Genomic DNA, 21,747 nt, shown 5'->3' on the forward strand with positions numbered 1-21,747 from the left:
CCGGTCAGTCAGAGAGCAAGGGCTGTCCTGGAGGGAAGTAAACTTCCAGGCATTTCCATGGAAGGCAACCCCAGTAGCCTAGGCTCATCCACCCAAAAGAGGAGCTGTAGGTGCTGGCTGAGAGGCCAAAGCATGCTGAAACCAGGCACAGAGAGTAGGCACCAAAAACAAACGGTATAAAGGATCCAAGGATGTGCTGGCTTTACAATATGGTGAGGTATCTAGGCTGAACCACACTTCTCAGAATTCCCATCCAACCAAGTTTTCAGTTAGGGAGGACCAAAAAATACACTTTGCGCAAGATTTGGAATAAGAAAGTGGAGCAGGCCATTTTTTAATATGAATAAAAAATTTTAGAAGAACAAAAATAAGGTCGTTTTTATTCTTCTGCTCAGAAGGTGGAAGCAGCCATTTTTGGTAGCTCGCACATGTTCCTGCTTATCTGCCGGCTCACCTCACTGATATGAAGAAGTGACCAGGCCTGTAACTCACCCTTGGATGAGGTAACTCCAGGGTACTCCGCCTTGCCCTGGATCATCTCGCATCTTCTGCCACTTCTGGGTCAGTTGCGTTCAGCTCCATGACAGAGGATGTCAGCGACTCCTACAGGACAGCCATGATGTCAAGGTAGGGGACAGTAAGAATTAACGTCCAACTCATGCTCGTCGATTCCAGCTGGCCCTTGTTCTCCTAGCTTTCTTTCTATCCATCTTCTTTTCCCATCTGCTTGCCCTGCAGACTTCAGGATCCACCATCAGATATGAGATCACAGCCTTACAGAGACTGTTTAACCAGCTCCCACAACTGGATCAGGTGAAGTCCCTATTTTAAAAATCATATAGGGGTGCCTGGGTGGTTCAGTCGGTTGAGCGTCCGACTTTGGCTCAGCTCATGATCCCACAGTTTGTGGGTTTGAGCCCCGCATCATGCTCTGTGCTCACAGCTCAGAGCCTGGAACCTCCCTGTGTCTCCCTTTCTCTCTGCCGTCCCCCACTCTCACTCTGTGTCTCTGTCTCTCAAAAATAAATAAACATTAAAAAAATATGGGGCGCCTGGCTGGCTCAGTCGGTTGGGCGACCGACTTCGGCTCAGGTCATGATCTCACGGTCCGTGAGTCCGAGCCCTGCATCATGCTCTGTGCTTACAGCTCAGAGCCTGGAACCTGCTTCATATCTCTGTGTCTCCCTTTCTCTCTGCCATCCCCCACTCTCACTCTGTGTCTCTGTCTCTCAAAAATAAATAAACATTAGGGGCGCCTGGGTGGCGCAGTCGGTTAAGCGTCCGACTTCAGCCAGGTCACGATCTCGCGGTCCGTGAGTTTGAGCCCCGCGTCGGGCTCTGGGCTGATGGCTCAGAGCCTGGAGCCTGTTTCCAATTCTGTGTCTCCCTCTCTCTCTGCCCCTCCCCTGTTCATGCTCTGTCTCTCTCTGTCCCAAAAATAAATAAACGTTGAAAAAAAAAATTATAAAAAAAAAAAAATAAATAAACATTAAAAAAATTTAAATTATATATATACACAAATCATGGAGAGATATATATGTGTATACATACATATATATATGTATGTGGATATATATATATATACACACATATACACTCGCCTAAGACAAGGAGTTTACACAACAGTCTAAAGTGCAGTTACAGGAAATCTCTGACAAGAAAAATAATTATGTAAAAACTTTAAACTATTTACTCTAAATAAAATTAATTCTCATCCGTAATGCTGGAGATCTATCCTAATGGGTTGTTTAAAACTAATTCTCACAAACGTTCTTATGACCCAGCAATAGATTTTCCTAAGCACATGGTCAATTTCAATAAATCTTTTCATTCTGCCATTAAACATGAATTTTACAAGTTCTATTCCTAAACAACTTAATTAACTGGTTGGGAGATTGAAAAATATTCTTGCAAAGAAAAAAAAATGTGCTGCCTTTACAGCTCAAGTTATTAACTTGGGAAAGCGAACCACTCAGTAATTGAATAAAGAATCACTATAAATATTTAGTAGTTCTATATTCTGATGCAACTCTGCATCAGTCTGTCACACTGATAAATTCATTAACAATTTAAGCCTGGAGTTTGGGTCTAAACACACTCTGAATTATTTATTCCATCGTAAAACTGTACAGCCTCTCTGGAAGGTGTATCTGTTGGTGGTAAAGTTCCACTCATGTGCATTTATATTAATAAGGAGAAACAATGGCAACCACGTCTCTTATGCTCTAAATCAGAGAAAATGCTAAGTCTATTGAGAAAGGGCCCATTTTCATAATGAAAATCTGAACATTGTGGCTGTATCCATTGCAGAAGGCAGATTTCTCAGATTTCTCTTGATCTAATGTAGTGGTCAAAACATTCTCGCGGACTCCTGTGCTCCATTCTAAGGTTAGGATATTTTCATTCACACAAAAGCAAGACACTGATAAGGAATGAATTTAATAGCAAAGCAAAGTTGAACTGAAATAAAATTTTTGTTAACTTTATATACAGCTGACCAGAAATTAATTAATAGGAGAAACATCGAGGGGAGTTTTCTACCTTTGCTGTTAGGTCTACTTGTCCTTTCAAAGATGACATTTACTAAGCATTTACTCTGTGTCAGGATCTGCGATAAGTTTTTTTTTAACCCATATAATCTTTAATTTAGCTCTGCTGGGTGGGTACCATCATCCTCCCCCACCTTATTTTGTTCCAATTTTACTGAGATATAATTGATATATAACGTTGAATTAGTATATGGTGTACAACATAATGATTTGATATATGTATGTATGGTGAAATGATTACCACAATAAGTTTAGTTAACATCCATCATTTCACATAGTTACAAGTTTCTTTCTTGTGATAAGAGCTTTTAAGATGTACACTTTTAGCAACTTTCAGATATACAATACAGTATTGCTAATTATAATCACCATGCTGTATACCCCCAGAACTTATTTATCTTATAACTGGAAGTTTGTACCTTTTGACCACCTTCACTCACTTCCCCCAGCTCCCAACCCCTGCCCATGATGTCCACCAATCTATGCTCCATTTCTGAGTTTGGGTTTCTTTTAGATTCCACGTGTAAATGAGATCATACAGTATTTGTCTCTGTTTGATTTATTTTACTTAGCATAATGCCCTAAATGTCCATCCATATTCTCACTAGGGCAGGGTTTCCTTCTTTTTTATGACTGAATAATACTCCATTGTATATCACATTTTCTTTATCCATTCATGTTTCAATTGACACTTCGGTTGTTTCCATGTCTTGGCTACTGTAACTAATGCTCCAATGAACAATGAATATGGGAGTGTAGATATCTCATTGAGATAATGACTTTGTTTCCTTTGGATATATACCCAGAAGTGGAATTCTTGGATCATATGGGAGTTCTATGTTTAATTTTTTGAAGAACTTCCGTACTATTTTCCACAGTGGCCACACTAATTTACATTCCCACCAAAAGTGCACAAGGGTTCCCTTTTTTTCCACATCCTCATCACCAACATTTGTTATTTCTTGGCTTTTTGATGATAGACATTTTAACAGGTGTGAGGTGATATCTCATTTTGGTTTTGATTTGCATTTTCCTGATGATCAGTGATACACAGCATCTTTTCATGTATCTGTTGGCCATCTGTATGTCTTCTTTGGAAAAATGTCTATGCAGGTCCTCTGTCCATTTTTATTTCTTTTAAGTTTATTCATTTATTTTAAGAAAGAAAGAGACGGTGAAGAGGTAGAGAGGGAGGGAGGGAGAGAGACAATCCCAAGCAGGCTCCACACAGTCAGCATAGAGCCCAGTGTGGGACTCAATTCCACGAACCATGAGATCATGACCTGAGCTGAGATCAAGAGTCAGATGTTTAAGCTTAACCCACTGAGCCACTCAGGTGCCTCTGTCCATTTTCAGTTAGGTTGTTTGGGATTTTGATGTTGAGGTTTTGTTTTTGTTTTTTGTTTTTTTTAACGTTTATTTATTTTTGAGACAGAGAGAGACAGAGCATGAACGGGGGAGGGTCAGAGAGAGGGAGACCCAGAATCTGAAACAGGCTCCAGGCTCTGAGCTGTCAGCACAGAACCCGACGCGGGGCTTGAACTCACGGACCGTGAGATCATGACCTGAGCCAAAGTCGGACGCTTAACCGACTGAGCCACCCAGGCGCCCCGATGTTGAGGTTTTTGAGTTCTTTGTATATTTTGGTTATTAACGTCTTATAAAATATATGATTTGTAGATGTTTGCTCCCAATCCTTAAGTTGCCTTTTCATTTTGTTAATGATTTCCTTTGCTGTACAGAAGCTTTTTAATTTAATCCCACTTGTTTATTTTTGCTTTTCTTGCTTTGATTTTGGTGTCAAGTCCAAAAAATCATTGCCAAGACTAATGTCAAGGAGCTTACCTTCTATGTTCTCATCTAGGAGTTTTATGGTTTCAGCGCCCCCCATTTTAAAAACATGACAAATAAGGCCCAGAGAAGTTAAACAACTTGTTCCAGGGTCACAAAACTAGAATCTCATGGTGCTGGGATCTGAACCAGGTCTATCACGAAAGCCTATGCTCTTAGTTACCTCTCTCTACAGCCTTAACTTGACAAAAAGTAAACCTAAAAAGACCATGGAGAGAAGGGCCATTTCTTGTCTTTGGGACATGGCTCTGATATTACTCAGCTAATGCTGTGGAACAAATGGTTTATACCAACATACAAGTGGTTTATAACAATAAGAATCATTTATTCTCTCGTAACTTCATATACGTCACTTCGTAAGTGTGAGTCAAGCATTTGGCAGTGTCTTGGCTGGAGGGCCATGGTGCAGGTCTCTCTTGGGGCTTGATGTCTGTCGGGACATTAGCCACCTGAATCTGTAGTGAAGCTGGAGGACCTGCTGCCAAGGTGGCACACTCAGATGCCTGTCAGGTTGATGCTGGCTTTTGGTGGGAAGCCTCCATCCTTCTACGTGTGGGCCTTCCCAGCGGGCTGCTTGAGTGTCCTCACAGCATGACGGCTGGCTTCACCCAGAACTGGCAATCCACGAAACCAAGTAAGAAGCTGTGAGGTCTTTTACGCTCTAGCCTCAGAAGTCATACACGGTGACTTCCACAGCATTCTACTGGTCACACAGGTCAACTCTGATTCCACGTAAGAGGGAACTGCAGAACGGTGTGAATACCAGTAGGTGAGGCCCCTTGGCGGCCATGTTGGAGGCTTGTCACCTCAGTCCTCTTGCTATTCCTGTGGCAATTAGCAGATTATATTCGGCCAGTGACCGTGTTTCAATTGCCTCTCTGGCCCTCCAGAGTTAGAAAGTCACAAAATTACTGCAAAACTACTGACCCTCAGAGTATCCTTAGCTGGTGATATGAATGCCAGCAGCTGAAAGCGGGTGAGCTCAGACTTTTAGCTACAGCAGGTGAGGGAGCATTTGCTACCCTGATCAGAGTGCATGGCAATAAACAGCAGCAGTTAGAAAAAGATGGCTTTCAGAAGATGGACTCTTCAGAGAGAAAGAAAGTCGGCATGAAAGTCAGTGGAGAGCAGAGCATGGAGAATGTGGAAATTACAGGAGGAGAAGGAGCGCATTGAAAACTGAGGAACAGGGGCGCCTGGGTGGCGCAGTCGGTTAAGCGTCCGACTTCAGCCAGGTCACGATCTCGCGGTCCGTGAGTTCGAGCCCCGCGTCGGGCTCTGGGCTGATGGCTCAGAGCCTGGAGCCTGTTTCCGATTCTGTGTCTCCCTCTCTCTCTGCCCCTCGCCCGTTCATGCTCTGTCTCTCTCTGTCCCAAAAATAAATAAACGTTGAAAAAAAAAAATTTTTTAAAAGAAAACTGAGGAACAGGGAAAGGGTGTGTGAGGAAGGGAAAGCACGTCTAAAAGGATTCGAAGCAAAGCAGCACACCCCCAAAAGGCTGAGGCACTGGCAGCGAGTGCGTAAGAAGGAAAACCTTGTGCCCAGAGCACCTTTCTGCAGCACAAGGACAGGAGATCAGCAAAAGGACACAGAAGCAGAGCTGGGACACACACCCAACCCCCACAGACACGAGAAGAGAAAGCATTTTTCTGGTGAGGAGTGCTTGCAACCAAAACTAGGCCCACACCTCAACAGGGTATATTTTTAAAAAAATATTGCCTGGGGGGCCTGGGTGGCTCAGTCAGTTGAGCATCTGACTTCAGCTCAGGTCATGATCTCACAGCTTTTGGGTTCAAGCCCCGCATCAGGCTCTGTGCTGATGGCTCAGAGCCTGGAGCCTGCCTCGGAATCTGTGTGTCCGTCTCTCTCTGCCCCTTCTCCGCTCACACTCTATCTCTCTGTCTCTGTCTCTGTCTCTCTCTCAAAAATAAAAAAAAAACATTTTTTTAATATATTGCAAAAGTGATACATGTTTCTAAGTACTCAAACACTGCAGAAAACAATAAAAACAGAAAGTTGAAGCCCCCCAGCCCCTGAAGTTGACTACCCATTTACAATGTGGTACAAGCCTTTGCAGTCCATTTCTGAGACTCTACAGCCATACAAAGAAAGACATGAGGTTGGTCTGTTTGTATTTTACTGCAATGGCTTTTCCACAGACTAACACACCTTTCATATGTTTCTGTATGAGTAACAGAAATGCCTCATTCTTTTTAAGTGTCTTGATATTCTGTTTTATGATCGTTGCATGACTTATTTAATCAATCCCCTAAGAAAGGATGTTTGAATTATTTCTAGTTACTCATTGCGATAAACAATGCTTAAGGAAACATCCTCTGCAATACCCTTGCATAACTGGGGGAACACTTCTGTGGAAAAATTCCCAGAAGTAAGATTGCTGGATCAAAGAGTATGCGCATTCAAATTTTTAATAGATATTGCCTTCCCAAAAGGTTGTACCAATTTGCATGCATGTATTTTACATTTGATGTTTATGATTAACTTTTAAGCAAACCCAACTATAAGCTTATTCATGATTTGCATCAGTTATTGTCAGATAGTTCTAAGCCTCGTGTGTTATGGTGCAAAGTCCATGCATTTGGGAATAATCTGTATATTGTGGGGTAAAATAAGTCAGATAAATAAAATACCACACTTACTCAAGTAATTATGTATGCATTTCCACAGATTCAAGGTATATACATGAAAACTGTTCAGCTACTATATGGCTCCAGTCCAGAAGCCACAGTGTCTCCTTGATTTTCCCTCCACTTCCCAATTCCCAACCTTTTTCAGGAATTTCTTCTATCAAGAAAAAGCATCTAGGGGCGCCTGGGTGGCTCAGTCGGTTGAGCGTCCGACTTCAGCTTGGGTCATGATCTCACAGTTTGTGAGTTCGAGCCCCGCGGCGGGCTCTGTGCTGACAGCTCGGAGCCCGGGGCCTGTCTCCCTCTCTCTCTGACCCTCCCCCGTTCATGCTCTGTCTCTCTCTGTCTCAAAAATAAATAAACGTTAAAAAAAAATTTTTTTAAAGAAAAAGCATCTAATAGCCAGGATCATTTTAGTGTGTGTTGTATTTATTAATGACCTTTTTCAGGAGTATTTGCAGTTTAGAACTGAGTGCAGAGAAATTAATTTTTAATAGTATTATTTCTGGTTAAAGTGTTAAAGGGGATTTAAACAACTAGAAGGGGAGATAAAAGTCACTAATGATAACTTCCTAGTTGCCTAGAAACTACTTCTAGGTAATGAATGGAAGGTGCCACCGCCCACTCTTAGGTGTATCTAATAGCATAATTTTGTGGTCCCAATCAACAGACTGTCATCTACTAGCACATATTTTCAATTTTGCTTGGTCGATCCCTAAAATTGTCACTACCAGCCGACCTCCTCCTTTCCCTGCCCTCCTGTGTCCCCTTCATTTACCTCATTTGCCAGGAATCACAACAGGCAGAAGAACACACAGCTAGGACAGACCCACCCCCTTCCCGAATCCCTGGAAACACTCCCTTCTTAGTGCAAACAACATCCCTGGGGACTTGACTACCAGTCACCTCCCAGAGGCCTTCACGGATGAAAGGAAATGAAAAGCAGCTCCATTTCACCAAGACCTGAGGACTATTTGAGGTTAATGTTTCATTAGGCCAGTCTTCAGGATAATGAGAATGTTTTTCACGATATTATTTTCTTCTCAACAAATACATTCTGTATTTCTTTCTTACCTGTTTCTCTATCTGGTCATAAAGCTTGTGAACTAAATTCTAGGTAGACATTAAAACACCCATTCAGTATCCATGTGTCTCCCCCATAAGGATATGACCACTTCATATTTCCCTCCCGGTAGCACCCAGCTGACAACCACAGTCTCCCCTGCTCCTGTTTCAGCGGTGAGAGGGAGGACAGAGCTCTCACATGTCAGCTCTGTGACAGGGGCAGGGCCTGGCTGGCCATGGTGATCAGGGCCAGATTAACCAAGACTCCTGCAGAGTGAGTCTCACTGCCCCAGCCCAGTTTGGAAAACCAACATACTTAGTTACAATCCTAAGTAACTATTCGCATAAGTTGTAAAAAAAAAAAAAAAAAATCCTCTTCTTAGCAAATAATGACTAGAAAAGACCCATAGAAGTGTTAGTTCATGAGCACTGACGTCAAAAAGCATGAATCAGGGTGGCTCCCTTATGTTGGATGGTCCCCACCTTAGGTTAGCACTAATAAACCCTATTCTCCTTATTTGGGATGCATGGGTTAGTTGGTATATAAAATGTTTAGGACGCTGACATGCAACATCCCTTGAACATCGTTAAGCCATTAATGTTTGTTCTTCTGTTTATTTAACACATATTTATGAGAACCTGTATGAGCAAGGCACTGGATTGGGGCTATTGTGGAAACACTCCCAGGTACTGAAAGATGAACAAGCATGCCCAAGACATGGTCTTTTAAAAAATATATTTACTTTAGGGGTACCTGGGTGGCTCAGTTGGCTGTGTCTGATTCTTGATTTCAGCTCAGGTCATGATCTCATGATTCATGAGGTCGAACCCCATTTCAGGCTGACAGTGTGGAGCCTGCTTGGGATTCTCTGTCTCCCTCACTCTCTGCCCCTCCCATGCTCACACATGTGTGCACACTCTCTCTCTCTCTCTCAAAAATAAATAAACATTCTCATTTTCCATTCTATTTCAAACTATTTTCCTTAGCTAGGAATTAAGAAAATTTAGCTGATTAAAGTGGCTCATATTGGGGCATCTAGGTGGCTCGGTTGGTTAAGCATCCCGCTCTTGATTTCAGCTCAGGTCATGATCTCATAGTTCATGAGTTCGAGCCCCACTTCAGGCTCTGCGCGAACAGTGCGGATCCTGCTTCGGCTTCTCTCTCTCCCTGTCTCTCTCTGCCCTCCCCTGCTTTCTTTCTCAATATAAATAAATGAACATTAAAAAAATAATGTGTGTGTGTGTGTGTGTGTATTTACTATAGCAAAACCAACAGGGGAAGAAATAAGCATATCCTTCTCCAAACTTGTAATTATCTAGAGTGGTGTTGCATAATAAGGAAGGTTGATAGAGCTGCAGACAGTGGATGGGGACCCTGACTCACAACTCGCCACTGGCCTTTCTATACAACAGCCCCTGCCATGCTTTGCCAAAGCTTCCAAGGGGTTGGCTTGGGTCTTGTAGTGGAGATTGAGCAATACTGGGGTCCAGCACAACTCAAGGATGGCTTTGAAAATTCTTCTTGCTGCACTGGAGTAAGGTGGTTAGGTAGGAGATAGACATGTGAGTACAGCACTCTAACCCACACTAAGTTAGCATAGCGTGACACAGACAGCTAGCTAACCCTCCTGAAATCTATGTTCCTTCTTCTGTGGTGTGAATTCGGGGCTAGGAGGTGACTGTCTAACCCCAGATTTATTTCCCAGTACCCTTTGCATCTAGGCGTGACCATATGACTAGCTTTCACCAATGGAATGCGAATAGAATGGTATGTGCCATTTTCAGGATTTTCCATTAGCTAGAAGCAGAAGACAGAAGATCCACAAGATGGAAGGAACCTGGGTGTCTGAATTACTGTAAGTAAGAAAGCTCCCTGCTGAGCAGAATTATGCACATCAGACTGTCACATGATGGAGAAATAAAGAGTTCTTGTGTTAAGCTTCTAAACGGCGAAGGTTTAGTTATTATAACAGTTTTACCCTATCAAATAGAGAGAACTAAGCTTATGGAGTGAGAGGCAAGCACTTACTCCCTATACTCTGTCTCTAGGGAAAAAAGCATTTGGAAGTTTTCTAATTCATAGCACTGAGAAGGAGTAGGGGTGGGGAAAGGTTTCAACACGTAGTTAACATATGTCAGAGTGAGCATGAAACCAGTTCAGCATCTCCAGGAAATAGTCTGCTCTCAGTTTCCCTGGTTTCTCATCATACTTGACTTCTGCAGGCAGCATGGGGTCCAGAAGCAGGGAGGAGAAAGCTAGATCTTTCTGCAGGCTAATCTGAGGACCAGGGGCCTTACATCCTCCAGGTGGGCCAGTAACTAAGGCCACCGGATCAAGGAGTTTTCAACTGTAGAATCTGGGGGTAGGAGTAGGAGCGAAGAGTGGATAGAGAACATTCCCAAATAACTACAACACCAGGCAGAGTGAGGTGCCTGCCTAGATGTCTTCCCAGGGGGAAGATGTCACAGTCCCTTGCAGGATGTGGAAGGCTGGGGAGAGAAGGGCATTGGAGATTCATTCTGAAGAGGGGCACGATTTTGACAAAGGCTTTCATGTAGATAAAGGCCCAGTGAGAACATGGTGATTCTTTTGGAGATGGTTATTCTTTGATCATTCTTATAGAACATTCTCTATAAACCACTCCGTCAGCCTTCAGATCACTTCTGCAAGCCTTACCTCTTCTGATGTTGGCTTACAACTGTGGGAGGTGAGCCTCCTTGTTCAAACTGCCATGTAAAATCTGTGGTGTAGACATGATGCTTGCACGTTGTTTCCTCATCTCTTGATTAACAACTCACATTCCTGGGGTGCTTGGGTGCTCAGTTGGTTAAGCATCCGACTCCTGATTTCAGCTCAGGTCATGATCTCGTGGTGTGAGTTCAAGCCCCACATTGGGCTCCCCACTGATAGTGTGGAGCCTGCTTGGGATTCTGTCTCTCACATTCTCTCTCTCTCTCTCTCTTTTTCTGCCCCTTCCCCTGCTCTCTCTCTCTCAAAATAAATAAGTAAACTTAAAAATATAATAATTAAATAAATAAATGAATAAAATAAAACTCACATTCCTTACTGCATAAAGTGTATGTCTTCAAAAAGCCAGTTTTATTTATCAACCATGCTAGCTCAATTGAATCACTACCAATGGGCTCATTGTATATTTGCCTTTGGTTATAAATTCTTCTGATTTTATATTTCTTGAATCAGGTATAAAATATTAATGAACACATATAAAAAAACAGGCCAATTATTTCACAGGGGATTAAAAGCCTTTGGAAAATTCTGTTCGATTAATCTAGCCACCACTTCCCCTCCCCAGGGAGCAGCCTTGGCTCTTAGGTGAGGTAACAACTGTAACATTCGTGGGTCAATAGAAACAAATATAGCAAAGTATTATAATCAGGGCTACAACCCCTTATGGGATACCTTCTAGTCCAAGGGGCTTGAACCTTCAAAGGATCTTATCAGTATCAAGAAGCTTAAGAAGAAGAAAAAAATGTAACTAAAGCCTCTGGAAATATTTTTACAGCAAAAGAATAGATCACAAAGCTCTTTTTATGGCAATATAAATGATATCACAGATGTAAACCTCCCTCCCAACTTAAAGAAAGAAAAATTAAAAGTGATTTCCTTTTTACATGTTGTAATCTCTTAGGCATAGACCATCTTCATAGCAACTTTGTACTTTATTCACGTCTTCAGTTATTATAATGTTTATTTCAGGAGATTACTCATCTCGCTGAACCAGACGTCCATCAACCCGGTGGAAGCTCAGGCAGAGGTAAGCTCATTAGCACCCACGGCGGTGACAGCACAGAAACCAGGCATAACCCAGAGCTGGGCTGGCTATTGGCTATTGGAACCCAGGTCAGCATAGCATACCACATGGGGGGGGGGGGGGGGGTGGGGGGGGGACAGGGATGCAGCAAAGGGCAAAGCAGGTGCGGTATCAGAAAGTTGGAAGCCATTCCATGAGAGGCCATTAGTTCAGACAGCTCCAGGGTCAGAGAAGACTACCCTGGGTTTTATCCTCACCCCACCACACGGTAGCTGTATGACCTTGGACAGTTACCTAAAACCTTTCCATCTCTAAAGTTGGGGTGAAAACAGCACCTAAGGTTATTAGACCAGTCGGTGTATTCGTTTCCTAGGGCTGCCATGCCAGAGAACCACAAACAGGTGGCTTAAACGACAGAATATTTATTGTCTCGTGGTTCTGAGACTGTCAGAAAGTAAAGAGTCTGAAATCCAAGTGGTGGCAGGGTTGGTTTCTTCTGAGAGCTATGAGCGAAGTCTGTGTCCCAGGCCTCTCTCCCTGGCTTACAGATGGCCATCTTCACCGTATGTCCCTTCACATCATCTGCCCTCTGCATATTTCCGTCAGATTTCCCCTTTTTACAAGGACGTCAGTCATACTGGCTTAGCGGCCCATCCTATTGTGGTATGACCCCATCTTAACTAATTACATCTGCAACAACCCTATTCTCCAAATAAGACACCCTGAGGTACTGGGGTTAGAACTGTAACGTAGGAATTTTCGGAGGGACCCAATTCAAACACAACAACCGGCGTGCAAAAAAAAAAAAACAAACAACCCACATTAGCTGCTGTTTTGACCCCAGTGCAATTGGGGGCTTGTCAGCCTCCAGGATATCTACAGCTACACTGATAGGCAATTGATTTGGCTCTGCCAGATTGGCATTACCTGGGCTCCGCTGCTGAATGAGATGCTTTCTCTGGAGTCACACATGTCCAGTTAACTGTTCCCACTGCAGGGTGGAGCCCTCCTGGGCCAGGTCCCAGACGACTTACAGCATGTCTTCTAGGTCAACGGCTCTCAAACTTCATACACCCAGGGAGCTTATTAAAACCACAGATGCCTGAGCTACACCCAGGAGATTCTGATTCAACCAAATCCACCTGACTTAAGGCCCAGGAATTCATGCTACTACTTTCTGCTTCTACACCCAAGGCAGGTATTCATCAATTAGAGAGCTCTATCTTGTTGAACCTGGAAATGGTCACAGAATCCTTCTCAACACAGCTCCCCAGGCAACTAGCAATAACTAACAGTGAGATGAAATCAGTCTGCCATTCCTGCCTATGCCTTAGAGCAGCTCCGGGTCTCCTTAGGTGAAGGAGCCACACAGGCTACCTAAAAGCCTGTATTACCTGTGCCTGAAGGGAAAACTGACTCTGGGGCACCTTCAGGTTTCTCTTTATGCCTCTCCTCCCTGCCCTGGGTTTCTGTTGGTTGGATGAAACACTACTGAAATGTAAGTTCAGACCAACTATCTTGGGCAACTTAGTCCACCCTGTGGAACTGGCAGCTTGGACCTGGGCAGCAGGGATCTTGACAGGGCGAGTTTTGTGGCCTAAGTATCTCTGGGCTTTGATTTCCACCTTTGTAAACTGTGGTATCAATCTCGATGAGCTGTCATGTCCTTTCTTCCTCTAACACAACCGATTCTGAATGCTGGGGTCAGCGAAAATTCAGAGCCATGATGTGGTCTAACATTTCAGTGAAGTGGGTTCGGTGGAAAAATTAACATTTGAGTGCCTATAATGTAGCCAAAGGCTCTGTGTGTTTTACAGGCTCTTACTGTGCCCCGATGAGGTATGTTGGTATTGTTTTTATCTGTTTTTCAGATGACAAAACTGGGGCCCAGAGGAGTTGAGCTAACTTGCCCAGGATCATATATCTGATTTTTTAAAAAGGCTCTAGGGCCCCTGGGTGGCTCAGTTGGTTGAGCGGCCGACTTCGGCTCAGGTCATGATCTCGCGGTCCGTGAGTTCAAGCCCCGCGTCAGGCTCTGTGCTGACAGCTCAGAGCCAGGAGCCTGTTTCAGATTCTGTGTCTCCCTCTCTCTGACCCTCCCCCGTTCATGCTCTGTCTCTCTCTGTCTCAAAAATAAATAAACATTAAAAAAAAAACTAAATAGGGACGCCTGGGTGGCGCAGTCGGTTAAGCGTCCGACTTCAGCCAGGTCACGATCTCGCGGTCCGTGAGTTCGAGCCCCGCGTCGGGCTCTGGGCTGATGGCTCAGAGCCTGGAGCCTGTTTCCGATTCTGTGTCTCCCTCTCTCTCTGCCCCTCCCCCGTTCATGCTCTGTCTCTCTCTGTCCCCCAAAAAATAAATAAACGTTGAAAAAAAAAAACTAAATAAATAAAATAAAAAGGCTCTAGAATTCAAATTCTTCTGTGTCTTTTGACACCAGACTCCATTCCTTCCAACATATTCAGTTTCAAAATCCTTTTAAAACATTGTAGAAATGGATTTAAAACTAGGAGAATGTATGTAATTGAGTCGTATGAAATTGCTAATATTCAACTTATTTTGTCCTCTAAAAATGACAGTTTCACAAGTTTAACTTCACAGGTGATCCTTGAGTTGATTTACTTTGCTCACCCACATCCCTCACACCAGCCATATGGTCAGGTAAACTTGGCCCTGTGTCTAAATCCTGGAATGAGGTAAGCTCGGCAGGGCAGAGATGCAGTAGGCTCCAGCTACTGGAAATGCAGACAGTATCCACCAGCAACCTAGAGTGACCGCAAAATTGCTCAAACACCTGTCTCGACTTCCTTGAAATCGGTGACGGTGATTCTAATACATGATCCCACCCAACCACACCTCATTCCCAGTCCGTATCTGCTCCAAAGCCTCCCTCTCAATGCTCTTATCTTCCCTCCCTTCTCCCCTGCTCCCCATCCCTTCATTTTGCCAGTTGACTTGGCTTCTGTGGAGGCAAGAAGCCTCCTTAGTTGGAAGAAGAGAAGATTCGAACTCGTAATCAAAGTCTTGTTAGAGAGCTGGAAGGAGGTGGGTTGTTTGAACATTCTCACGTTAATTTCTGCCCTATACCACAAATCTCAGGTTGGCATGTTGTTTGTTTTTTTCATACATTCTCCTTAGCCTGTGTGGAGTCCCAGCAAATGAAGAGTTTCTTTGAATAATGACTTTTTGATGATAGTTTATTTTAGTGCTCACTCTGTATTTTCTACATCTTAGAGGACTGGTTAACTTCCAAGGCCAAGATTTGACAAGGACAGATTCTCCTAGGAAATGGGAAGGAAGGAAGAAGACAGACAGGGGTGTCCTGGGGTAAAATAGATTAGAGAAACACTTCTTTTAAGTGGAAAGTTCTGAGCCAAGTTTGAAAGAAGCTTTTCCTTTCAATATAAATGGAAGGATAGCATTAATTCACCTTTTGTCAACAAGATAATTTCTGTCACATTGCAAAGTATATGGACATGCTTGAGCTGGCTTGCTGTTACAGCACTCACATCCAATTAAAACAATACCAAAAATATCCTCTAGCTTAGGCATTAAACATAGTTCACAGTTGATATTCATGAAGGGCTCACTCGACATAACCATCTCTCTCTCCTTCGGTATCTCATAGCCTTTGTCACTGGCCACTTCCCGGGCAATTAGTTAGCATTTCCCATTTACTGATTGTTTTCGTTCTCTTTTCTGTTGAGAGATAGTATGGTGTACCCAGATCCGGTTCATACCTGACCATCACCATTTACTAGTTCTGTGAACAGGAGCAAGTTCTTGAATCTCTTCGAGTATCCATTTCCGTATGTGGAAAGTGGGAATGGTTCTCACCACCTTACAGAATGATGGAAGGCTAGTGCTACTAACGCCCTGCCTGTTAGACAGCACATACTCAAAACAGGCCAGCCACCATTTTTACTAACAAACCATAAAGTCCTTATGGCAGGGACAGTGTCACTAACCTTTTTACACCCTTGGCACCTCTCCCAGTGTTTGGCACATGACCTATAAATGTTTGCTGTTGTGATAGCTATGGCTGCCAACCGTTAGGATATTTCCATTGTTTCTTTAGACAGGAGTTCTGATGCTTTCACTAAGGAAATTTACAAACAGACAATGCAACTTCGTTTTCCATCATTTACACAATCACAAAACCACATTCACACAGTCTTGCACTTCAGCAGTCTTGAACTGCTGCTAGTGTGACTTACATATATTTAATAGGGGAGAAACAGCTTTCCAAAGATTAAGGCAGTGATGAGAAAGCACATCTGTATGAAGGTACATCTGTCACTGTTGCACGCTGGTCTTGCAAACCAAATGTGAGGAATGGGGAAATCTCTAATAAACTGAATGACTAATATGATTTCTTTCTGTTGGGGAAGATATCCTTAATTGTTTCTCTCTCTTTTTTTCTAAAGGGAATACAACAGTGGAGTGGGCTGGGAGGATGGATGTACATAGCAAAAGGCACAATGATGCCTTGGAGAAGGGCAAGAAGGTGAGTGAGCCTGGTTTGGGATTACCAATGTTTTCAAAAAATATGCTCAAACTGAGTTCTCCCCTCCCCTCCCCAGAGACCTGCTAAATCCTGCTTAATCCCACAGCTGCCCTGGGCCTCTCTTCTGTCCTACTGAGTAGAGAAGAAGCATTGCTGAAATGAGCCACATGCTGAAGGAAAAAAAAGAAACACCCGCCAAGTGACCAGACTTGATTACGAAGGCAGCATTCCCAAACATCAGCTCCAGCCTTCCTACGGGTACAGCAGGTGTAACCTGCCCCCGAGACAGCCCCTCCAAGCATCACCCCCATCAACATTACAACTGAAGGTCTGGCTAGGCGACCCCTTTCTGTGGATCAGAGCTTTGCCACTCTGAAAGCTGTCCAGTTTCTGTTGGAATACAAGAACCCCTTAGAAGAGTAGTAGCTATTAAAACTTTAGCATAGCAATGTCTGCTTTGGGTGTAGGCCTGCAGTTTTAAAGACTGTCGTATGGGGGCGCCTGGGTGGCGCAGTCGGTTAAGCTTCCGACTTCAGCCAGGTCACGATCTCGCGGTCCCTGAGTTTGAGCCCCGTGTGGGGCTCTGGGCTGATGGCTCAGAGCCTGGAGCCTGCTTCGGATTCTGTGTCTCCCTCTCTCTCTGCCCCTCCCCCGTTCATGCTCTGTCTCTCTCTGTCCCAAAAATAAATAAACGTTGAAAAAAAATTAAAAAAAAAAAAAAAGACTGTCATATGTACAGTTTTTTGGGGGTGCCTGGGTGGCTCAGTCAGTTAAGCGTCCAACCCTTGATTTCAGCTCAGATCATGATCTCACAGTTCGTGAGTCTGAGCTCCGCTCCGCATCAGGCTCCTCACTGACAGCACAGAGCCTGCTTGGGATTCTGTCTCTCCCTCTCCCTCTCTGCCCCTCCCCTGCTCGCGCTCTCCTCTCTCTCTCTCATAAATAAATAAATAAATAAATAAATAAATAAAATACTCTCAAATGTACAGGTTTTTTTTTTTTTACTTCTTGAAGGCTCTGGGCCATAACCAGAGGCTCCTCCTTGTGGCTCAGAAGGACCCAAAGTTTAGAACCATGCAATCTCATCTCCAGAATTTCTGAGTGGTTACCTTTGTCTGGAAAACCTTTGCTCTCTTTGTCTGACTTACTAGATTGTTGTTGTTTTCAATTAAAGTTTCTATATTGCAACGATTATAGATGCACATGTAGTTGCAAAAAATAAAACTGAAAGGTCTCCTGTATTCTTTACTCAGTTTTCTCCACAAGGGGTAACATCTTGCAAAACTATAGTGTAATATCACAACCAAGGTATTGACATTGATACAGTCAAGATGAGGAACAATCCTGTCACCAAGCATCTCTCACTCTTGTCCTTTCGTAACTGCATCTACTTCCTTCCTGCCTCCATGCCCTCCTTAACCCCTGACAACCACTAATCTGTTCTTCATCTCTGCAATTTTGTCATTTCGAGAATGTTATATCAATGGAATCACATAATATGTAAACTTTTGAGATTGCCTTTTTTCACTTAGCATAATTTTCTAGAGATTTATCCAGATCGTTGTATATAGCAGTAGTTTGGGGCTTGGCGGGCGGGGGGGGGGGTGGTGGGTGGGGAGGGTGTTGTTGTCATCATTGTTGTTATTTGGCAAGACTAGTATTCCATTGTATGGGTGTTGCAATTTGTTTAATCATTCACCCACTGAAGGAGTAGGTTGTTTCCAACTTGGAGCTATTATGGATAAAACTGCTATAAACATTTGTGTTAGTATGAGGTGTTAGCATGAAGATAACTCTTCACTTATTTGGGATAAATGCCCAGGAGTGCAATTGCTGGGTTGTATGACTGTTACATGTTTAGTTTTCTAGGAAACTATCAAACTGTTTTCCAGAGTAGCTCCATCATTTTATATTCCTACCAGCAATTTAGGAGTGATTCAGTTGCTCCAAAGCCTCACCAGCATTCAGTATTGTTGATAGTTTTTTTATTTTAGCAATTCTGGTAGATATACAATGATGTCTCATTGAGGTTTTGATTTGCATTTCCTTAATGGCTAATAATATTGAACACCTTTTCCTATGTGTATCTACCATCTGTAAATCCCCCTTGGTGAGACATCTCTTCATGTCTCTTGCCCATTTTCCAGTTGAATTGTTTGGTTTTTCACTATTGAACTTTGTGAGTTTGCGGGGTTTTTTTTAATGTATTCTAGATATGTGATTTGAAATACATTCTCCGAGTCTCTAGCTTGTCTTTTCATTCACTTAACAGAATCACACAACTAAAGTTGTTAAATTTAATGAAGTCCAATTGATCAAATTTTCCTATGATAGATCATGCTTCTCACATCAAGTCTAAGAATTGCTTAGCTAGCCCTCGACGCCCACTGTGGTCTCCTATGCTTTTTTCTAAAAGCTTTCCAAACGGTAGGTTTTACATTTAAATCCGTGATCTAAGATGGAAAACTTTTTAAACAACTGTTCTATTCCACCATAACGCCACAGAAAAACTGTGCACTCAGCCTCACCCATACTGGCCAAAGCTAAGTGGGGAGCTCAGACTTCCACTCACCCCAGGATCTAATGAGGCACCCCAGTCAATACCGCCTGCATACATCAGAGAAGGCCAAGTAAGAGGCCAAGATTTTTATCTTTGCCAGTAATAAGAGTCTCCTCTCTCCTCCTCTACTGACCCCCACTGTGCTAGTGAAACATGTGGGGAACCTGTATTTCTACCTCCATCAGGCACAAAGGAGGCACCTCTCCTCCTCCCCTCTGGGGTGATGTGATGTCAGAGGTGGTCCAGTGGAGAGTCAGGACTTTCACCATCATCCAGTAGTAACAAGGTCACCCCCACTGCAGTGTCATTGAAGACCATGTAGGGAACCAACATAATGGCAGCCCCCTCCCTCAGGTGTCAGTTGAGGCTGAATGGGAAACCTGGACTTCTATGTCCACCTGGCAATAAGATAAGGCCTTCCCTTCCTTGCCAGAGTAGTGTCAGATAAAGCCAGTTAAAACAGAAGGTTTAATTAAGATCCAGGATCTCAAAACATAATCTGAAACACCCAGTTTCAATAGAAAATCGCTTGTCCTCTCAAGAACAAGGAAGATCTCACTAAACAAAAACAAATAAAATAAAATATACCAACACCAAGATGATAGAGACATCAGAATTATTTGACCAAGATTTTGAAGTAGCTATGATAAAAATGCTCAACAAGCAATTATGAATACCTTTGAAATAAATGAAAAAAATTAAAGACTTCAGCAAAGAAATAGAAGAACCAAATGGAAATTTAGAACTGAAAATTTCTATTGTTCTTTTTTCCACTTCACTGATCCTTTCCTCTGTTTCCTCTCTTCTCCTCCATCACTTCAGTTATTGAGTAACTGAATATAAGTAACTCAAAATAAAGAGCTCAGTGGATGGGTTCAACAGCAGAAAGGAAGAGATAAAGGAAAGAACCAGCAAACTGGAAGATAGAACAATAGAATTAACAAATCTGAACAATAGGGAGGAAATAGACTGAAAAAAACCAACAGATCCAAACCTACAGGGGAAAAGCACTGAAATGTAAGTAGTCTCCAGGCGTAAGAGACTGTAAAGGCATTGGGCATGTGCTTCTTTTTCCCCATTTGCTGTTCTCCTCACTGGTTGGCCAAACAAATTGGTCTAGTCCCTTGGCCTCTCTTTGTCCAGTGGACAAGGTAAAAGAACTAATGAAGGAAAGTAAACAAAGCAGAGTGAAAATAGAATATTCGAAATTCAAGATGGCATCTAAGTTTGGTGGGATGGAGTTCATCAGGAAGGATTGGTATTGCGTCTAAATTCTGTAAATAGCGAGGAGTGTTCCTCACTTTTGCATCCAACCTTTTCAAAATCCTCTCACGGCTCCCATTTTTGGAAACACACAGACTTGATGTACATCACTCTTACCAAACTTCCTTAACTACTCCAGTGCTGTAACATCCCGAGTTGCTTGTAAGGTTAAAAACATGAATTATTAAAGAGAGAAGAGACACTGTATAATAATCCACACTTTCCAGAAGAAATCCACATGTGATAAAATGTCAGAACAGTATGAAACAAAGACACACATCAAATAAATGAAACCTCCCCCCAGCCAGCATAGCACTGAAGATCAGTGAGTCTCCTGGCACGTCCTTCTAACCCCACGCTGTCACTGTCACGGAAAATTCAGGGTGGGCACTACCAACACTGACCGGGAGTCTAAGTGGGATTCTTCTTTCTCCCTCTTACCAGAAACTAGTTCTGTTAGAAAGTCACTGCAGCAACCTACCATGCTTAGAATCTCAAGAGACAGCGTGTTTTCCGAAGGGATGGGGGAAGGTTTACCGTCCTCTTCACCTCTAAAAAAACTTCCTCTCCGAAAGCAGCGGTGTTAGCAAAACTCCCTGTGCAGAACATTTTCTTCTCGACTCTAATTATAGATCTGAAATTCGGGCGAAATGAAAACAAAGAGATTCTGGAGGAGCCACAAGAAAGTGTCACAAGTTAATACAATGTGATTCTCCCCTCTCCCTGCCCCACCCCTTGCCTTTTTGCACTCAAGTGCTCATTGAGCAAGGAGGAACTGTACTAGTTTTGTACAGACTCACGTGGACAGACCCCGGCTAAGGCAAACTGTGAGGCAAATTTGTTCTTAGGTACCCCTGGTGTCTGCTGACTTCCTTGTTCCCAGCCGCCCACAACTCTCCCATTCCGGTGTCCCTTTAACGTCCCATCCCCCTCCCTCCCTGGCTTCTCATGGTCTCTGACTCCCACCAGGTAGCAACACCATGCACTGTCCCAATTTTTGATGTATCACTCACTGCTCTGCCCTATAAAAATATTTCCATCGTCTGTCTCTGGCTTCAAGGTGCTGTGGTCAGTTAGCCAGCTCATGGGGAAAACCCAGATAAATATGTTCCAATTGAGCTGAAACAAGCTTAATGTGTTGTGTCTCCCAGGACATATGTGTATTAATGGAGTGCAGGTGCCTTATCTGCAGGAAACAAATTCCTGAGGACGGAATTTCGGATTTCAGAAGGAGGCCATGTTGTCTTCAAGTGCCATTTAAAAGGCAGTGTCCTCACCTGATCATGGCTGTCAAGACCATGGAGAAAGGAAGAGTAATGAACCCAAAATAGTGCCTCACTCAGGGAAACTCTGAAGTCGTAATTAGGGGGAAATATAGAAAAAGTTGAATATTAAGTCAAGAAAAATATTTTCGCGATTTTTCACTTCGTAAGAAAACAAAGTAACAAAGTCATAGATGATGTTAGACATGAAGGGAATCCTAGAAACCAACTGTTTCCACTGCTCTCATTTTACACTGCAGGGCACTGA

General features: G+C 43.2%; 1 protein-coding gene and 1 long non-coding RNA gene across 2 annotated transcripts in view; one reads left to right on the forward strand and one right to left on the reverse strand.

The window, feature by feature from the left end:
• The window catches only part of SLC35F4 (solute carrier family 35 member F4), a 300,953-nt gene extending 280,061 nt beyond the window's left edge, over positions 1–20,892 (reverse strand). Inside the window, exons 1-2 of the mRNA XM_030319199.1 lie at positions 20,699–20,892; positions 493–603 (exon numbers count right to left, since the gene is read on the reverse strand). Of these exons, the coding sequence (XP_030175059.1) occupies positions 493–538 (46 nt within the window). The 5' untranslated portion in view covers positions 539–603; positions 20,699–20,892. The remainder of the gene's footprint in view (positions 1–492; positions 604–20,698) is intronic.
• Positions 16,091–16,953, forward strand: LOC115516500. Its single transcript, XR_003969568.1, has 3 exons — positions 16,091–16,215; positions 16,315–16,394; positions 16,501–16,953. It is a non-coding gene; the product is annotated as an uncharacterized LOC115516500 (long non-coding RNA).
• Positions 20,893–21,747: the final 855 nt, after the last annotated feature.

The sequence above is a fragment of the Lynx canadensis genome, chromosome B3 (assembly GCF_007474595.2).
Source record: "Lynx canadensis isolate LIC74 chromosome B3, mLynCan4.pri.v2, whole genome shotgun sequence".
NCBI lineage: Eukaryota > Metazoa > Chordata > Mammalia > Carnivora > Felidae > Lynx > Lynx canadensis.